The sequence below is a fragment of the Poecilia reticulata genome, chromosome 15 (assembly GCF_904066995.2).
Source record: "Poecilia reticulata chromosome 15, P_reticulata-male-v2, whole genome shotgun sequence".
Lineage (NCBI taxonomy): Eukaryota > Metazoa > Chordata > Actinopteri > Cyprinodontiformes > Poeciliidae > Poecilia > Poecilia reticulata.
Window position 1 is genome coordinate 7628869 of NC_088844.1, and position 14111 is coordinate 7642979.

General features: G+C 41.9%; 1 protein-coding gene across 3 annotated transcripts in view; it reads left to right on the top strand.

Annotated features, from left to right (window-relative positions):
* Positions 1-3407: 3407 nt before the first annotated feature.
* meis1b (Meis homeobox 1 b) overlaps positions 3408-14111 on the top strand; it is a 106804-nt gene continuing 96100 nt past the window's right edge. Inside the window, exons 1-6 of one of the 3 annotated variants that reach the window (XM_081616641.1) lie at positions 3408-3544; positions 7766-7986; positions 9075-9216; positions 9448-9498; positions 10083-10133; positions 11527-11670. In XM_081616641.1, the coding sequence (XP_081472767.1) occupies positions 7790-7986; positions 9075-9216; positions 9448-9498; positions 10083-10133; positions 11527-11670 (585 nt within the window). In that variant the 5' untranslated portion in view covers positions 3408-3544; positions 7766-7789. Of the gene's footprint in view, positions 3545-4907; positions 5953-7765; positions 7987-9074; positions 9217-9447; positions 9499-10082; positions 10134-11526; positions 11671-14111 lie in introns of those variants that run through there. The other 2 variants (XM_008428866.3, XM_008428865.3) reach the window with 2 other exon arrangements.

Sequence of the window (14111 nt, forward strand, 5' to 3'; positions counted from 1 at the left end):
GTCTTTATTGCAGCAATCACAAAATTCTACAAAAACAATGACGATTAACAAAGCGTTATAAACACGCACCGCCTTCACTCCTTGGTGATAAATGTGCAAATAACGACACGTGAAAGTGACATATAGATTAATATTGTAAAGCTCTCTCTCTCTCTCTCTCTCTCCTTCTGTGTTCGCTTTATTTAAATATCTGACAATGCGTGCAATTTCTAAAATAGCCGGTAGAAGGCGCAAATGATTAAGCATTAATGTGTGATGGAGGCAGGAGCGGCTCAGATGAACATTTTTGGCCAAAGTTGGGGGGAACAGAACCTCAGATTAAAGAGTGGAACCGGATAATTAAAGGCGGCTGCTGAGTTCAGGGTTAGAGCGTCATTATGTGATGCGCTACAATATTTATTTTTTTAGTACAAAAACTTAAAGGCAGCAACACAAACACATTTGTTTTTACTAACAAGTTTTTCTGTCACTTTGCTTAGATAATAAAAAAAGACTAATCAGGATTACTACATTTCATATAACAGCTTATTTTGTACATTTTTAAAAAATCTGTTCCTGAAAGTACTAAATAATAATACTACTACTAATACTACTACTACTACTAATAATAATAATAATAATTCCTTCTGATTAAAAACATATTGATGCCGTATGTCCTGTAAGATTTTGACACTAACTTGGATTTAAAAAGGCAGAATAAACCATTTGCTCGCACAAAGCAAGAGCACATGTTCCTCTGAATAACAACAGGGCTGTTAATAAGAACAAAAAATAAATAAAAATAAAATAAATAAGTAAATAAAGCAAACACACACACACACACAGCGCGCGCGTAAATGCGCCCTAATGATCCCCAAACGCGAAGCTCCTACAGGGCGAGAACATAGCTGCGGTAGTTGCACCTAATTAGATAAACTGTGAAAACTTTGCAGCAGGTCTGCATGTGTGCAGCAGCGGTGACACAAACCAGAGAGACTTGCAGTGGCCCTTTCTTTTTTTCTTTTTTTCATTTGCAGATCCCAACATGTTTGCGGCGCAGAGCTGCGGGGCTGCGAGGAGTTTGACCTCAGTTTGACTTCTCCGGGGGGGCTGCCATTTGTTCCTGAACTAACTCCGGCCATTACCCTAAAACTCCTGACTGCTTCGAAGTTTGGTGATTTAAAAAAAAACAAACAGAAAGAAGAAACCAAAACAAAAGTTGTACCTTTTCCTGCTAAAAATCTGTTCTCAAACTGAACAGTGGAATTTGTTTTTTAAAGGTCATATCAATATGAAACACAGAGGTTATATATATATATATATATATATATATATATATATATATATATATATATATATATATATATATATATATTTCAGTCTAGTTTTGTCGTTGTTTTTCTATTTAACCTTTCCTTGTGTCCCAACGCAGGAAAACACGACGTTCGGGGCCGTCTAACTATGAACGCTTTCCCATTTGTTTCTCCGGTCAAACGCGCTGCTGTCAATTTGCATCCAGCCACTTGAAAGTAATACGCAGTGATTTTATTGAAACGACTCAATGCATTACCGTCACCGCAAAGCGGATTAAGCCGAAGTGACGGTATTTGCCCTCCGCGCTCTTCTTTCAGGTTCGCCTCCCCCCCCCCCCCCCACACCCCCTCCCCAAAAAGAAGAAGAAGAAGAAAAAAAAAAAAACGCACTGACCCTCACCAGAGAGCAGCTCCAGGAGAGACTGCGGCTCTCCAGTTCGCTCTTCTTTTTTTATTTTTATGGACGCTAATTGAAGGAGCTTAATTGCTTTATAATGCCACGGTGGTTATTTTACAGTCAGCAGGCACTGATGTCAACTCCTTTCATGTTAATTCGTGGTGGCTTCTTCTTAGTCGCTCGCTCAAGATGTCACTATCACCCCGGATAGAAATCTCAGCGTCTATTTGTTTTCTTGTTTTAATTATTTCACTACAAAGAACGCGATTTTTTTTTAAAAAGTGTCTAATTAATTATTTACAATTGCGTTAAAAAAAATAATAAAAAAAAAGATGGAGCGTCATACTCACCAGCCAAACAGCTGAAATAAACAGAACAACAAGTCAGTGTTACGTGTTGGTCCGTGTTTTCTCCGTGCGTAAAAGTCCCCGGCGGATCTTCTGGCCGTCTGACCGCTCCACGGAGGAGTCGCGCGCCGGCCGGACTGCAGCAGCCTTTCTTTCTTTCCTTTTTTTTTTTTTTTTTTTTTTTATAAACCGGTCATTTTATGCCCGTAAAATCGTCCCCTCGGTATCCGACCGCTCGCGGGGACTTAGTGGCTCAGGAATCAGCGCCGAACGTGTGAAGCCGCGTTATCCATGTTGTGACACCGGCGGTGGCACCGGGGGGCAGATGATCGATGGCTGGACGCTCCTGGGCGAAGGGGGAGAAAAGGAAAAGAAAAAAAAAAAAAAAAAGGAAAAAAACTTCAAACCGACAAACGACACCTTCTGAGCTCAATCAGGGGGACATTAGGGCTCCTCTACTCTCACTCTGTTCATTCACAAGAAGCAGTGGGAGGAAGAGATGCGTAAAACTCTGAAGCGAGATCAGATAAACGTTGTTTATGTACACGTATATTTAACATTTGATCATTTTGGTCATTTCTGGAAACTCTACTCATGTTTTTCCTCGTCACGTGCATGGAAAATTATTTTTTAATGCAAATATCGAGGTAGTCTTAATTGGAGTAAAAGAAAAAAAAAAGAATTTAAAAAGGTTGACGGAAATCAAATTAGTTACTGTTAAGAAATCTGATCTGACGAGACAGAGTTGTATCAGTTTTGAATCATTTAAAACCACACGGCATCAATAATGCAGTAAATAATGCCAGTACATCCATTGTACGTTCCGCACCGTCATTTAAAATCCATTCATGTTCACCAAAAACTTTTAGAATCTCTGTAAACAAAACGATTTGGCGCAAATGAGTCAGTTTTTCTTTTAAAACGAATTAGTGATTAATTTAACCTTAAATGCACACATTATTTCAACATGATCAAAGTTTAACTTTGTTGACTTTAAGACGTTTTGAAAAACCTGCATGAAATGAAATATATATACAAATAATTAAACCGTCCGTGTGTGTGTGTGTGTGTGTGTGTGTGTGTGTGTGTGTGTGTGTGTGTGTGTGTGTGTGTGTGTGTGTGTGTGTGTGTGTGTGTGTGTGTGTGTGCGTTAGACTGAAAGAGAAACACACAGAGACCCTTTTTGGTCAGATAATTTGCTTTTTAAATTGAGTTAAGCACCGTGGAAACCGGCGGAGGCGCAAAGTTGTGTGTTTTCTCTCCGCAAACGACATTTCCCCCCACCCCCCTTCTTTTTTTCTAGTTTGCGCCCGCTCGCAAATGTGGCCTAAGAACTCGATCAATCAACTTCGGATCGATCACGCTACAGAGAACCAATAGAGGGGGAGCCCCCAGCCCTGCGCCTCTCTGCCATTGGACAGAGCGGGCAGAGTGGAGCGACCCATTCGGCGCAGCTGCGGGGGAGCGGGGAGCGGACACCATCAGCTGCGATTCAGACCTAAAAAAAGGTGCGCTCACAAAGAGTTTGCACTACTTCAGTTTAACTTTAAGATTAAGACCAAAACTGAAATTCCAATTATTGTCTTTCTTTTTTTTTATGTAGCAACAAAAATTGAAGGGCTAAACGCAAACCTATTTACAAAATAACCTAGTTATTCTTATGGGATGTAATAGTGTGCTCTCTCCCCAATTATTAGATGTGTTGCTCATTTTCATAATTTTGCTCCGAGGTTAATATTAATCCAAATAGTTTGAGTCAGTGAAGGGAAGGTCCGCAACTTGCAGACAAATGGACCACGCTAATAAAACAGACTGTTAGAATTTTATCAATAACACTGAAGTAATAATTTGCGTACATTGTGTGGGTAGGATTTAATAAGTTCTTCTGGAGTAGATACTATAGAAGCTCAACAGCTATGTGAGACCTGATAATAATTCCAAATAAGATTTACTCACTCGACTAAATTAACTTGGTTCCAATTAAGATTATTTTGCTAATCTGGTTTGTTCGCCAGTGGTTAAAACAAAACATGAAAATAAGTTCACGATTAAACTATAAAATGTAATGCTTATCTAGCAAAGTCACAAAATGGAGCTGGAATAGTGAACTTTTAAAGTTTATTCCTTAAAGGTGGAACACAAAAAATGTTCCCAGTCACCCTCAGCTGGAATGAACCATTCAAAATCAATGACTGCCGACGGTTCGGGACACCGAGCCTGCTAGCAACGTCAACTTTAGCGTTAGCCCTGTAGCTAAGCCGGCTAAAGCTAAAAAGGTATTGAAATAGTAAACATTTAAAGTTCGTCGCTTAACTTGTTAGCAAGTTTGACCATCAGCATTAGCTCGGTTGCTAAAAGATGAATACAAACCGAGTTCTTACTCAAACACAGAAACCATCACAACCGCACATCTTGAGGGAATGCGTCGTTTTTACCGAGTTGATTTATCCACTCATAAAACACCCGGTATAAATATCAGTTTGTCTGAGTGAGAATAACAGTTGACTCAACCAAATGCTTTAGTCAAATTCTAACAAAAATGTTAAGGCTTGATTCAAATTCCATATCATTTTACCGCCTAATATTCAATACCCTCCAAAATGCCTTTTTTTATAGTGTGGCGACAGACTGCTTTAAAAATATTGGTCTTGAAACTTTAGGAAAACAGACGAAGCCTTCATTTACACTCCTGACTATCAGGGCTCTTAATTACACACCTGACAACTCACACCGAATTAAAAGCTGGATTAATTAGTCGTCCATAAACTATTCACAAGCTCCATAAGTGGATTATGAACCCATTAGCAGCAAAAAAATAAAAAAAATCTGCATGTTTTAAAGACAAACAGTGAGTGTTTGGGGATGAGACTCGAATCTGAAACCATAAGTGGGTTTTAAAATAGAAATAATTTTTTTTAATGTTCATCCCAGAGCGGCTGGCTCCGCTCCTCTCGCAGGGTCCTCCCACCCCTCCTCTCTGCCGCCACTTGCTGCAGCCCGGTGCGTTGTGTAAGACGCGACCTGTTATGGCCACCGCTACTTCCGGGTTTCAGCAGTCTGGTCCAGATCCTCCGCGCTCCTCCTCGGGGCTCGAGACGCACACAACATCCCCATTGTGCGCAAAACGGCCGAGGCGGCTCACGCATGCACACGCACCCTGCGCACACTCTCCACCGGACGCGTTCGCGCACCAGCGCGCGCAGCAGCATCGATCGTGGCTCCTTTAAGAGAGCCCAAGCCAGAATTATCACCCCACCTCCTCTTGATCTTCCTCTAGACGCTTTTGCATAAGAAAATCAAGCCGGGAGCCGAGAGTGATCAAAGAAAACGAGAGGAGAGCTGCTTCGTTTTTTGAACGGTGATTGTGAACCATTAAGCGTTGAGGTGGTGCCGATCCCGTGGAGACGCGCGTCGGATCCATCATTCATCCGCTACTTTTGACAAGCCCCCCTCGCGTTGTGACTGACAACTCGGAGTGGCAGAGAGAGAGAGAGAGAAGGGGAGAGAAGAAGAAATAGAAGAAGGGGGGAAAAAAAGCCATGAGAGTGGACAGTTTTGCTTAAAGGGGGTTTGTTTTATTTTCACCCTGCTTTTCGGGGGGAAAAAGGAACCCCGGCGCCGCTGCCGAGAGGACAGCCGAGGACGTGTATCCGCCGCGCCCGGGCTGAACTTGCACTGAGAGCGAAGCGGGAGCTGGTTTCACCGCTCAGTGGACGAAGAAGAAGAAGAAGCAAAGAAGAGTGAAAGACGAACTCGGGATTTTGTGCTGAGAGTTCTCCTCGTTTGTTTTGGATTTTCCTTCTGTCTTCTCTCTTTTTTTTTTTTTTTTTTTACCCCCGCGTCCACCCTGGCCTCAGAGGGGATTTACCCGAACTGAAAGGACGACCAGGGAGTGAGGAGGGTTATGGCGCAACGGGTACGTAGGGGCAAATCCTCCCCTGACAGAAAAAAAAAGAGGAAAGAAAAAAGAAAAGTTTCTCTGAAGTCCACCACGATGCTTGCTCTGTAACGTGGCTTCACTGACGCTCGTACCCGCACACACGGATCCACGGTCGGCTGCAAAAATAAAAACCAAAAAAAAAAAAAAAAACTTTCTGCCCCGCGTGTCCTCCTGACTAAAAAAAAAATAAAAAGTAATGTTTGGCGTCTTTTGGCACGGTGTTGCGCTCCACGAACCGGCCCCACTGCGGGACACTGGAAGCGCGATCATATCTCTCATCGGGCTATGTTTTTTAGATTAGTTATGACAGGCCAGTAACTGGAAGTGAATGACGGGGGAGGGAGGGCGAGTAGAGGCAAAACAAATCCATGCATTTTCCCCCCTTATTTTGAAGCGTCCAGTCAATATTTACTACTCTGATTTATTTGCAAGATGGAGGGGAAGAGGAAAAACTTTAGCTCTTCTTCCAAAATCGCGCTTGAAAAATGAGACAGAAAGTTGTTTTTATTGTTATTATTATTATTATTATTATTATCATCATTTTTGTTAGTAAGGTTGGCTTTATTCGGATAAAAGTACTCCAGGGTGTAAAAGCGGGTGGTGTTGTGGGAAGCGGACCCATTTAGCTGCTTAGTTTGGCACTGCGCTGCAGCTGCACCACGCTGGGGTTTGCACCTCTTTGCCTTTAGGGTCGAAACGCTCAGCTTTAAGTGATAATGCTTTTTACTCTCTCCCCGACACTTGTTTGTCACGTCTTGAGAGCACCATCAATAATTCAGACTCTTTTTCTCTCCCCCACCCCCCACCCCACACACACACCCCACTTCCAGTCTGCTAAAGAGGGAATTTACCCTTGTAACTTTTTTTTAAATTTAAAAATCAGCTTATATTTTTCTTCCGAGCTCCTCCAAAAAACTGATTGAGTGTATGCTTTTTTTTAAAAGCATCTACTAGATGTCCAACTTAAAACAGAATGATCTAGGTTGACTTCTTGTGGAAAAAGAAAAAAAGAAAAAGAAAAAACACAATCCGCTTTCTGGTGCATGCACTATGCATGTTGTACTTAGTGTGTAGGCAAAATTATGAGCCTTTAAAATTAGAAAGCGATGCAATTAACTAGTTTAAGAGATTTCGTGCACAGTAAAAAGGGGGAAAAAAACAGGCTGATGTTTGTTGAAACCCAACAACTCACCGCTTTGAGTCGACAAATCCTCAACGAGCCACGTTCTTTTTTCATTTAATTTATTTAAAAAATGAATATGTATTTTTTTTTCCCTTCCTCTTTGGCTTCAAGAGTCGCCATCATTGACCTAGGAGTTAAAAAATAATAAAAAAAAGTCGCCATTGTAGCTTTTTATTTTTGCCTTCAGGAAACAGTCCTGCTCCAGACCTGCAAACTTTTCTTCTGAGCGGGAATCACTTGAAACGCTGGAAATAAATTCTTCATTACTACATGTCTTAATATGAGTGTCAATATTTTTAAGAGCTGGAAAGACAAAAAAATAGGTATAGAAATTTTCTTAAAATAATAAGCTGTGAAATAAATTGGGAAAAAAAATATAGAAATAACGTAAAGAGTTCCCCCTTTCCTTGATGATTGTTGAAAACGAATTTCTTTTCTTTTTAATAATTAAAATGTCAAACGCAACACATTAGATATTTTACCTATTAAAGTTTCTGGTTTGACTCGAGTACATCCCCACGCTTAACCTCCCCCCTGCCCGCACACACATACACACAAACACACACTTTTTTTTTTTTTTTTTAACTGTGTGCTTGTTGTGTGCAGTACGAAGACTTGCCCCACTACGGGATGGACGGGGTGGGCATCCCGACCACCATGTACGGAGACCCGCACGGCGCCCGCTCCATGCAGGCGGTGCACCTCAACCACGGACCCCAGCTGCACTCCCACCAGTACCCGCACACCGCGCACACCAACTCCATGCCTCCCAGCATGGGCTCCTCCGTCAACGACGCTCTCAAGAGAGATAAAGACGCCATTTACGGGTAAGGTGCGAACCGGCGTTCTTATGCAGCCGGAGTGAGCTTGCGGGTGTAAAATAATTTAGTTGGGCGGGAGGGAGGGAGATATTTTTATTATTATTGTTGTTATTATTTTTTGTCTTTTTTGGTGTAGAAAGTAAAGTAAAGAGGAGCGTGTTTGGTTCTGGCCACGCTCTGAAAAATGTGCACTTGGGAGAGTGAGGCGAGTTTGGTACCTGTTTCTGCAAAAATAAAAGAGAGGAAAAAGTGTTTTAAGTTTACAATTTGGGTGTACTGTCGCTTTAAATTTCCGCATAAAGTTTTTCCCTTCATTTTGAGCTAAACTCGACGTTTGCTAAACTTCTTGTTCTCGTTTGTTATAGCCTATATATTCACTTAACGATTTACTCATTTTATTTCTGTTTCGGCGTAACTCTTAGAATAGGAGCAGTAATGACCCCTTTTTATTTTAACAATTACCGCTCATTCTAACTGAGCATATATATATAGCTATATAATTTTAAAATATGGGGGGGTTTATGTTAATTTATCTGACGTAATATTACAAGTTAATTATGAATAATTAAAAAAATATATTCCAATATTTGTAGATAGAAGTTTTCTTAACAGTGTTGTAAAGCCACACTTTAAAATAACATTTTTTATTATTTAAAAAAAGCAATAAACACACACACACACACTTATTGCAACAGTACACACTGAACCACACACGCCTCAGATCCAAACGGGAGACCTTGTGTTTGAAATTGTTAGACAGACTCTCAGGCTTTTATGCTATTGGAGGCAGAGCAGATTTAATCAAAGGAGTCCCCCTCGCTGTTTGCAGCTCTTCTTTGCGCATAAACAGGAGGGGGGGAAAAGAGGCGCACCGGGCTGCGGCAGCGGCAGTCCCCACGGGCCAAGAGCTTTGGAAAGGGGAAAGAGGCTATAGCCGCACGGCTGGCTACATCTTATAGCCCGGAGTAGTGTTGACCCCGGCGCTGTTCTCTCTGGTGACATTTGCTATTCTATGTGTGTGTGTGTGTGTGTGTGTGTGTGTGTGTGTGTGTGTGTGTGTGTGTGTGTGTGTGTGTGTGTGTGTGTGTTTCCAGGCACCCCCTGTTCCCCTTGCTTGCACTGATTTTTGAGAAATGTGAATTAGCGACTTGCACCCCCAGAGAGCCCGGGGTGGCGGGAGGAGACGTCTGTTCGTCGGAATCTTTCAATGAAGACATAGCGGTGTTTGCAAAGCAGGTCAGGGCAAAAAAAAAAAAAAAGTTTTGACTTTTTTTTCTTCTTTCTTGTTTTCTTTTGCTGCATGTTGATACCGGTTGAGCTCCTATGCCTCTTGCTTTATAACTTTTTCATGGAAAGAAGATCATTAAAGTTTTCTTTCTTTTTTCAAAAGTGCTGTGCATCATTAATTCTACTCCAACCTATTTTATGTTCATGCGTTTTTTCTGAAAGTGTTCATTTTGCTTGCAGATTCGGGCAGAAAAGCCTCTGTTTTCATCAAATCCAGAGTTGGATAATCTGGTAAGAAATCCAATTGTCACATGTCGCACATTTCAGATAGTATTTCTGGATGTTTGTCGGGATGTCTCCTGGCGGGCTGCTGCTTTTCGCCACAGAGCCACGTGGTGCTGAAAACTTCAAATGGGATTGCACATCATGTCTCCCCCTTCCACTCCCCCCAAAACCCCCGGATTTGTGATGTTTGATATGATGATGGTTGCATGTGCACATAAAGGGCCGCTGTTAGAAAGCTGCCTTTGAACTCGGCAAAGTTATTTTGTTCAGCCTTTTCTTAACCACTCGATGTTTTAAATGTGATGTTATAGAGCAACATTCCTTCTTCTTCTTCTTCTTTCTTTTTAGTCATTAGATTAGATGAGCGGAGGCTAATAGATCTCTGACTCTGAGGCTTATTGCAGCTCCAGTCTGCGCTCTTGCACGCCCCACATTGCAATAACGTCCAAGTTTAATATCACTTCCACATAAAAATCCATTCGTATGAATATTTCGCTCATCTGCAGCCACTTGCATTGAGAAAAACGCGCGTGTTTAATATCAAAAGATGTGAAGTGCTCATTTTTTTTATTGTTATTTTAATTTTTCAGATGATTCAAGCCATTCAAGTTTTACGATTTCATCTTCTGGAGCTGGAGAAGGTAATATTATCATCACCATTTTTTTTTTCTGTCCAGCATGCCACTTCAGACCTATGGGCTGTATCTGCATAAATGTATTTTTGCGAGTCGGTTATAATTAGCGTCGAAATCAATCATGCGGCCATTTTTTTTTTTTTTTTTTTTTTGCCTTGCGTAGTTTAATCACGGCGCAAGCTGTTACAACTGGAACGGATACTCTCTGTGCCCAAATATCTCTAATGAGGCTTAATGTTGGCAAGCGACTGCACGCAAGGTGAAACATGTAGGCAAACTTTGCGGGTTTTTTTTTTTCTTCCCAGAATTGATTCTTTGCGGAGGGCAGAAGGCCCTCAGGCGGCCATCTGTGGGCAGACCGAGCGATGAGTGTGATATGGTCTAATTTGTTTCTGTATCAGATGGAAATCCCGCCGTCAACTTTAACTCTGAGAAATTTATACTACGCCCCCCCCTCTCGATCTGCGCTCAGATTGAAAAGAAGCAAAAAGTTTTGATTTCCCTGGTGCAGGAAAATCACGTCGGGATGCTTCACCCCGGCAGTGAGAATACAGCCCTTCTGAGACGACATTAAACAGTTTACCTTAAATGTCAGTCAAGCGGGTCGTCTTCGGCTTAATGGCCACTACCCGGGGCACCGATGATGAATTTAGCACGGGTGTTGAGTGTGTTGTAGCCTCTGAGCCCTCTTGTCACTGTCAATTTTCGACGATATCTCTATTTTGAGTGGAGATAAATTAAAGTCACACAGCAGCAGCAGCGGCAGCCACTGACTTGATGAAAGCCAAAATTTACTTGGACCCGCGCGTTCAACTAAATCAGAGGCACATAGAATCCAAAAAACTGTTTAAAATGACCAAACTTTACAGTTGGAGTATTAACGTGCAACTTTTAATATCTTGCTAATTTAATGTAAGCTTGTTGAAAGTTGATTTTTTTTTTAATGCTCACAAAAGTCGAGCCAAATCTTTCACTGATTATTGTTAAAATAACTATTATAGTTTTGAATTAAAGTGAATAATAAGAGAGGTGTGTTAAGCTCATGTAAACCTGAGAGGATTATCACGAATTCAAATATGTTTCCCTTAAGTCACACCGTTTCAAAACTGTGTTAGTAGTTGTTTTTCTGCTTACTTAATATTAACATGATTCTTGCCAGCAAGCATTGCAGATCAGTGCTACTTTTCTCCACACTGACTTACTGTACATTAACTCCCCACTGAAGAAATGTTTGTAATTTTACTGTTAAAACAACAAAACCTTTTTTTTCCTTTTTTTTTTTTTACAGTGTTCACTCAATGGTTTTATCACATATTTTTGAATTTTTATTTTGTGTGTGTGTGTGTGATGTTTTTAAATCATGGCACTGCTGTGTGATTTCCCCCTCCCCTCCCTGCAGGTACACGAGCTGTGTGATAATTTCTGTCACCGGTACATCAGCTGCTTGAAAGGCAAGATGCCCATCGACTTGGTCATAGACGACAGAGAGGGGGGGTCCAAATCAGACAACGAGGAAATCACAAGATCGGTGGCGTTGGACCAGGTAAGCTGCGTCTCTCCATCTGTAAGGCCGTATATGTGTGTGAGCATGTGTGTGTGCGTGTGTGTGTGTGTGTGTGTTCTATCCCTGCTGGCTATTCAGCTATTCTGGGTCACTGCCTCACTCTTCTGTTATTTGCATATGATTAAAGCCCGTTTTACATTCCATCCATCGGAATGAAAGAAGAAAAATCTGAATAATGTTGCTATTATTGGTCCATTAAGACTTGAACCCGGAACCGACCTGAGGAGATTACCTCGCCAAAGAATCGCCGTAAACTTGACCTGCTTCATGTCGATTTTAATTTAGAGCCCCTCTTCATTTTTCTCTCTCTTTTTTGGAAAGCCCCCCGCCCGTCCGCCCCTCTCAGCCCCTCTCAGCCCCTCTCAGCCCCCCACCCCTCCACCCACCACCAGAAATGAAGCAAAGCTCCTGGGTGACGTGGAGCTGAGAGGAGAGTGCAGCGTTGTGGGGCTGCAGACTGTGGTTTCTCCACTGTAGGGTTCACGGTTCATTACTCGTCTTGTCAGTGTTTTTCCTTAGACATGAGTGCACATTGCTTATCGGGACTCCTCTCCTCTCCTCTCCTCTCCTCTCCTCTCCTCTCCTCTCCTCTCCTCTCCTCTCCTCTCCTCTCCTCTCCTCTCCTCTCCTCTCCTCTCCTCTCCTCTCCTCTCCTCTCCTCTCCTCTCCTCTCCTCTCCTCTCCTCTCCTCTCCTCTCCTCTCCTCTCTTGTCCTTTACTCTGCACAGATTCTACCCCAATAGGAAGGTTTATTTAGAAGAAACAAAACAGTAGAAGCAGTTGGCGGTATCAAAAGGTAGATTAGGAAGTGTTTTCTTTTGTGCAGATATCAGAGATAACCACAACCTTCATTATGTGCTCCGCTGACTGTTGGGACTCTGGGGACAAGCATGCTCACACTCGTGACCCTAATGGTCCGTACGCTGCAGTTAAATAATGATAACAGTAACTGATGATTAGAATTATGCAAATCTGGACGTTTGCTATTAATAGCGCGGGTCCGTTTGAGCTGCAGCAGGAGACGCACCGATCTGTCGGGCCGGTCGTTGGAACCGGCCGATGTTCAAAAGTAACTCGTGAATGATGTGAGTTAGTGACTTGTTGCAGTCTGCTGGGTTTCCTTAGATAGAAACTTTTTAAACTACTTTGGATAATTACTTGAGCATGCTGAACTGTAGGATAACTAGGATCAATTGGATCGTATGTGTAGTTGAACTGAAATGGTTGTTTTTTGGAAAGTGCCTCGAGACAACATTTGTTGTGAATTGGTGATACAGAAATAAACTGAATGATGTCGTTTTTTGCCAAAAAAAATTTTTTTATTTATTTTTGCCTGAATCGGATTTTTGTTATAAAGAGGTGGTGTTTTTATTTTTTTTTTTTTTCTGAGGAAAACTCACTTTTGGCAAAAGTGAATTTTTGCCATTATTTTAGGAAGGTGACAATATTAAATTTATGAATGTATGATTCAACTGTATGTACTTTGATCCAGTTTTTTTTTCTGTGGTTCAACAAATAATTCAACTTACATGTGGATAATATTGTGAATCTTTAATTTTCTGTTGGAGTTACAATTTTTATATTTTGCATTTTAGTTCTTAGACTAAAACATATGAATCATAACAGGCTGGTCTCGCAAAGAAAACCAAAAATTGGTCCCAGCCGGGACAAACTTGATCGGTGCATCTTTAGTCTCTATAGACGAGAACAAGTTAAACTCTCCCAGAGTTTTAAAGGGGCTTATGATAATAGAGGCTATAACCTATAGATGGCAGCGAGGGGGATGGGGGTGAGAATCAAGTGGCCAAATTAAAGGGATTAGCTGGATAGTCCTGCATAAAAAGTAATGAAGCGATTAGACTAAATAATTTAAATCCACGGACTTCCATATGGTTGAGTGGTTGGTCTGAGTGGAGGAGAGGGGCAGCCACTGGCTTTTTATGTTCTGGACTGAATGGGAGGACTGGGAGAAGACTGGGGGCCCGACAGGGAAGATCCCCCCACCCCCCTCACGCCCCACCGCGCATGCACTGCTCCTCCGATCCCTGGCCCTTATGTCTGATTATGGAAATGAGAGACACAGAGAGAGAGAGAGAGAGAGAGAGAGAGAGAGAGAGAGAGAGAGAGAGAGAGAGAGAGAGAGAGAGAGAGAGAGAGAGAGAGAGAGAGAGAGAGAGAGAGAGAGAGATCACGGTGGAAGATAATACTTCATTTAATTCAGGGACATAATTAAATAACACAGAACGCCACTTGTGCATTTAAGTGTCTCTTTGAGCAGCATTGTCACCTATTCTCTCAGGGATTCAGCGTTGGGGGGGGGGATTCCTTTATATTATTATGATTTCAAATAGATAGGTCAGAGGATTGACTGAAGCTCTACGGCATGCAAGATGTGCAAATAGCGAGTTAAAACCCGGGGG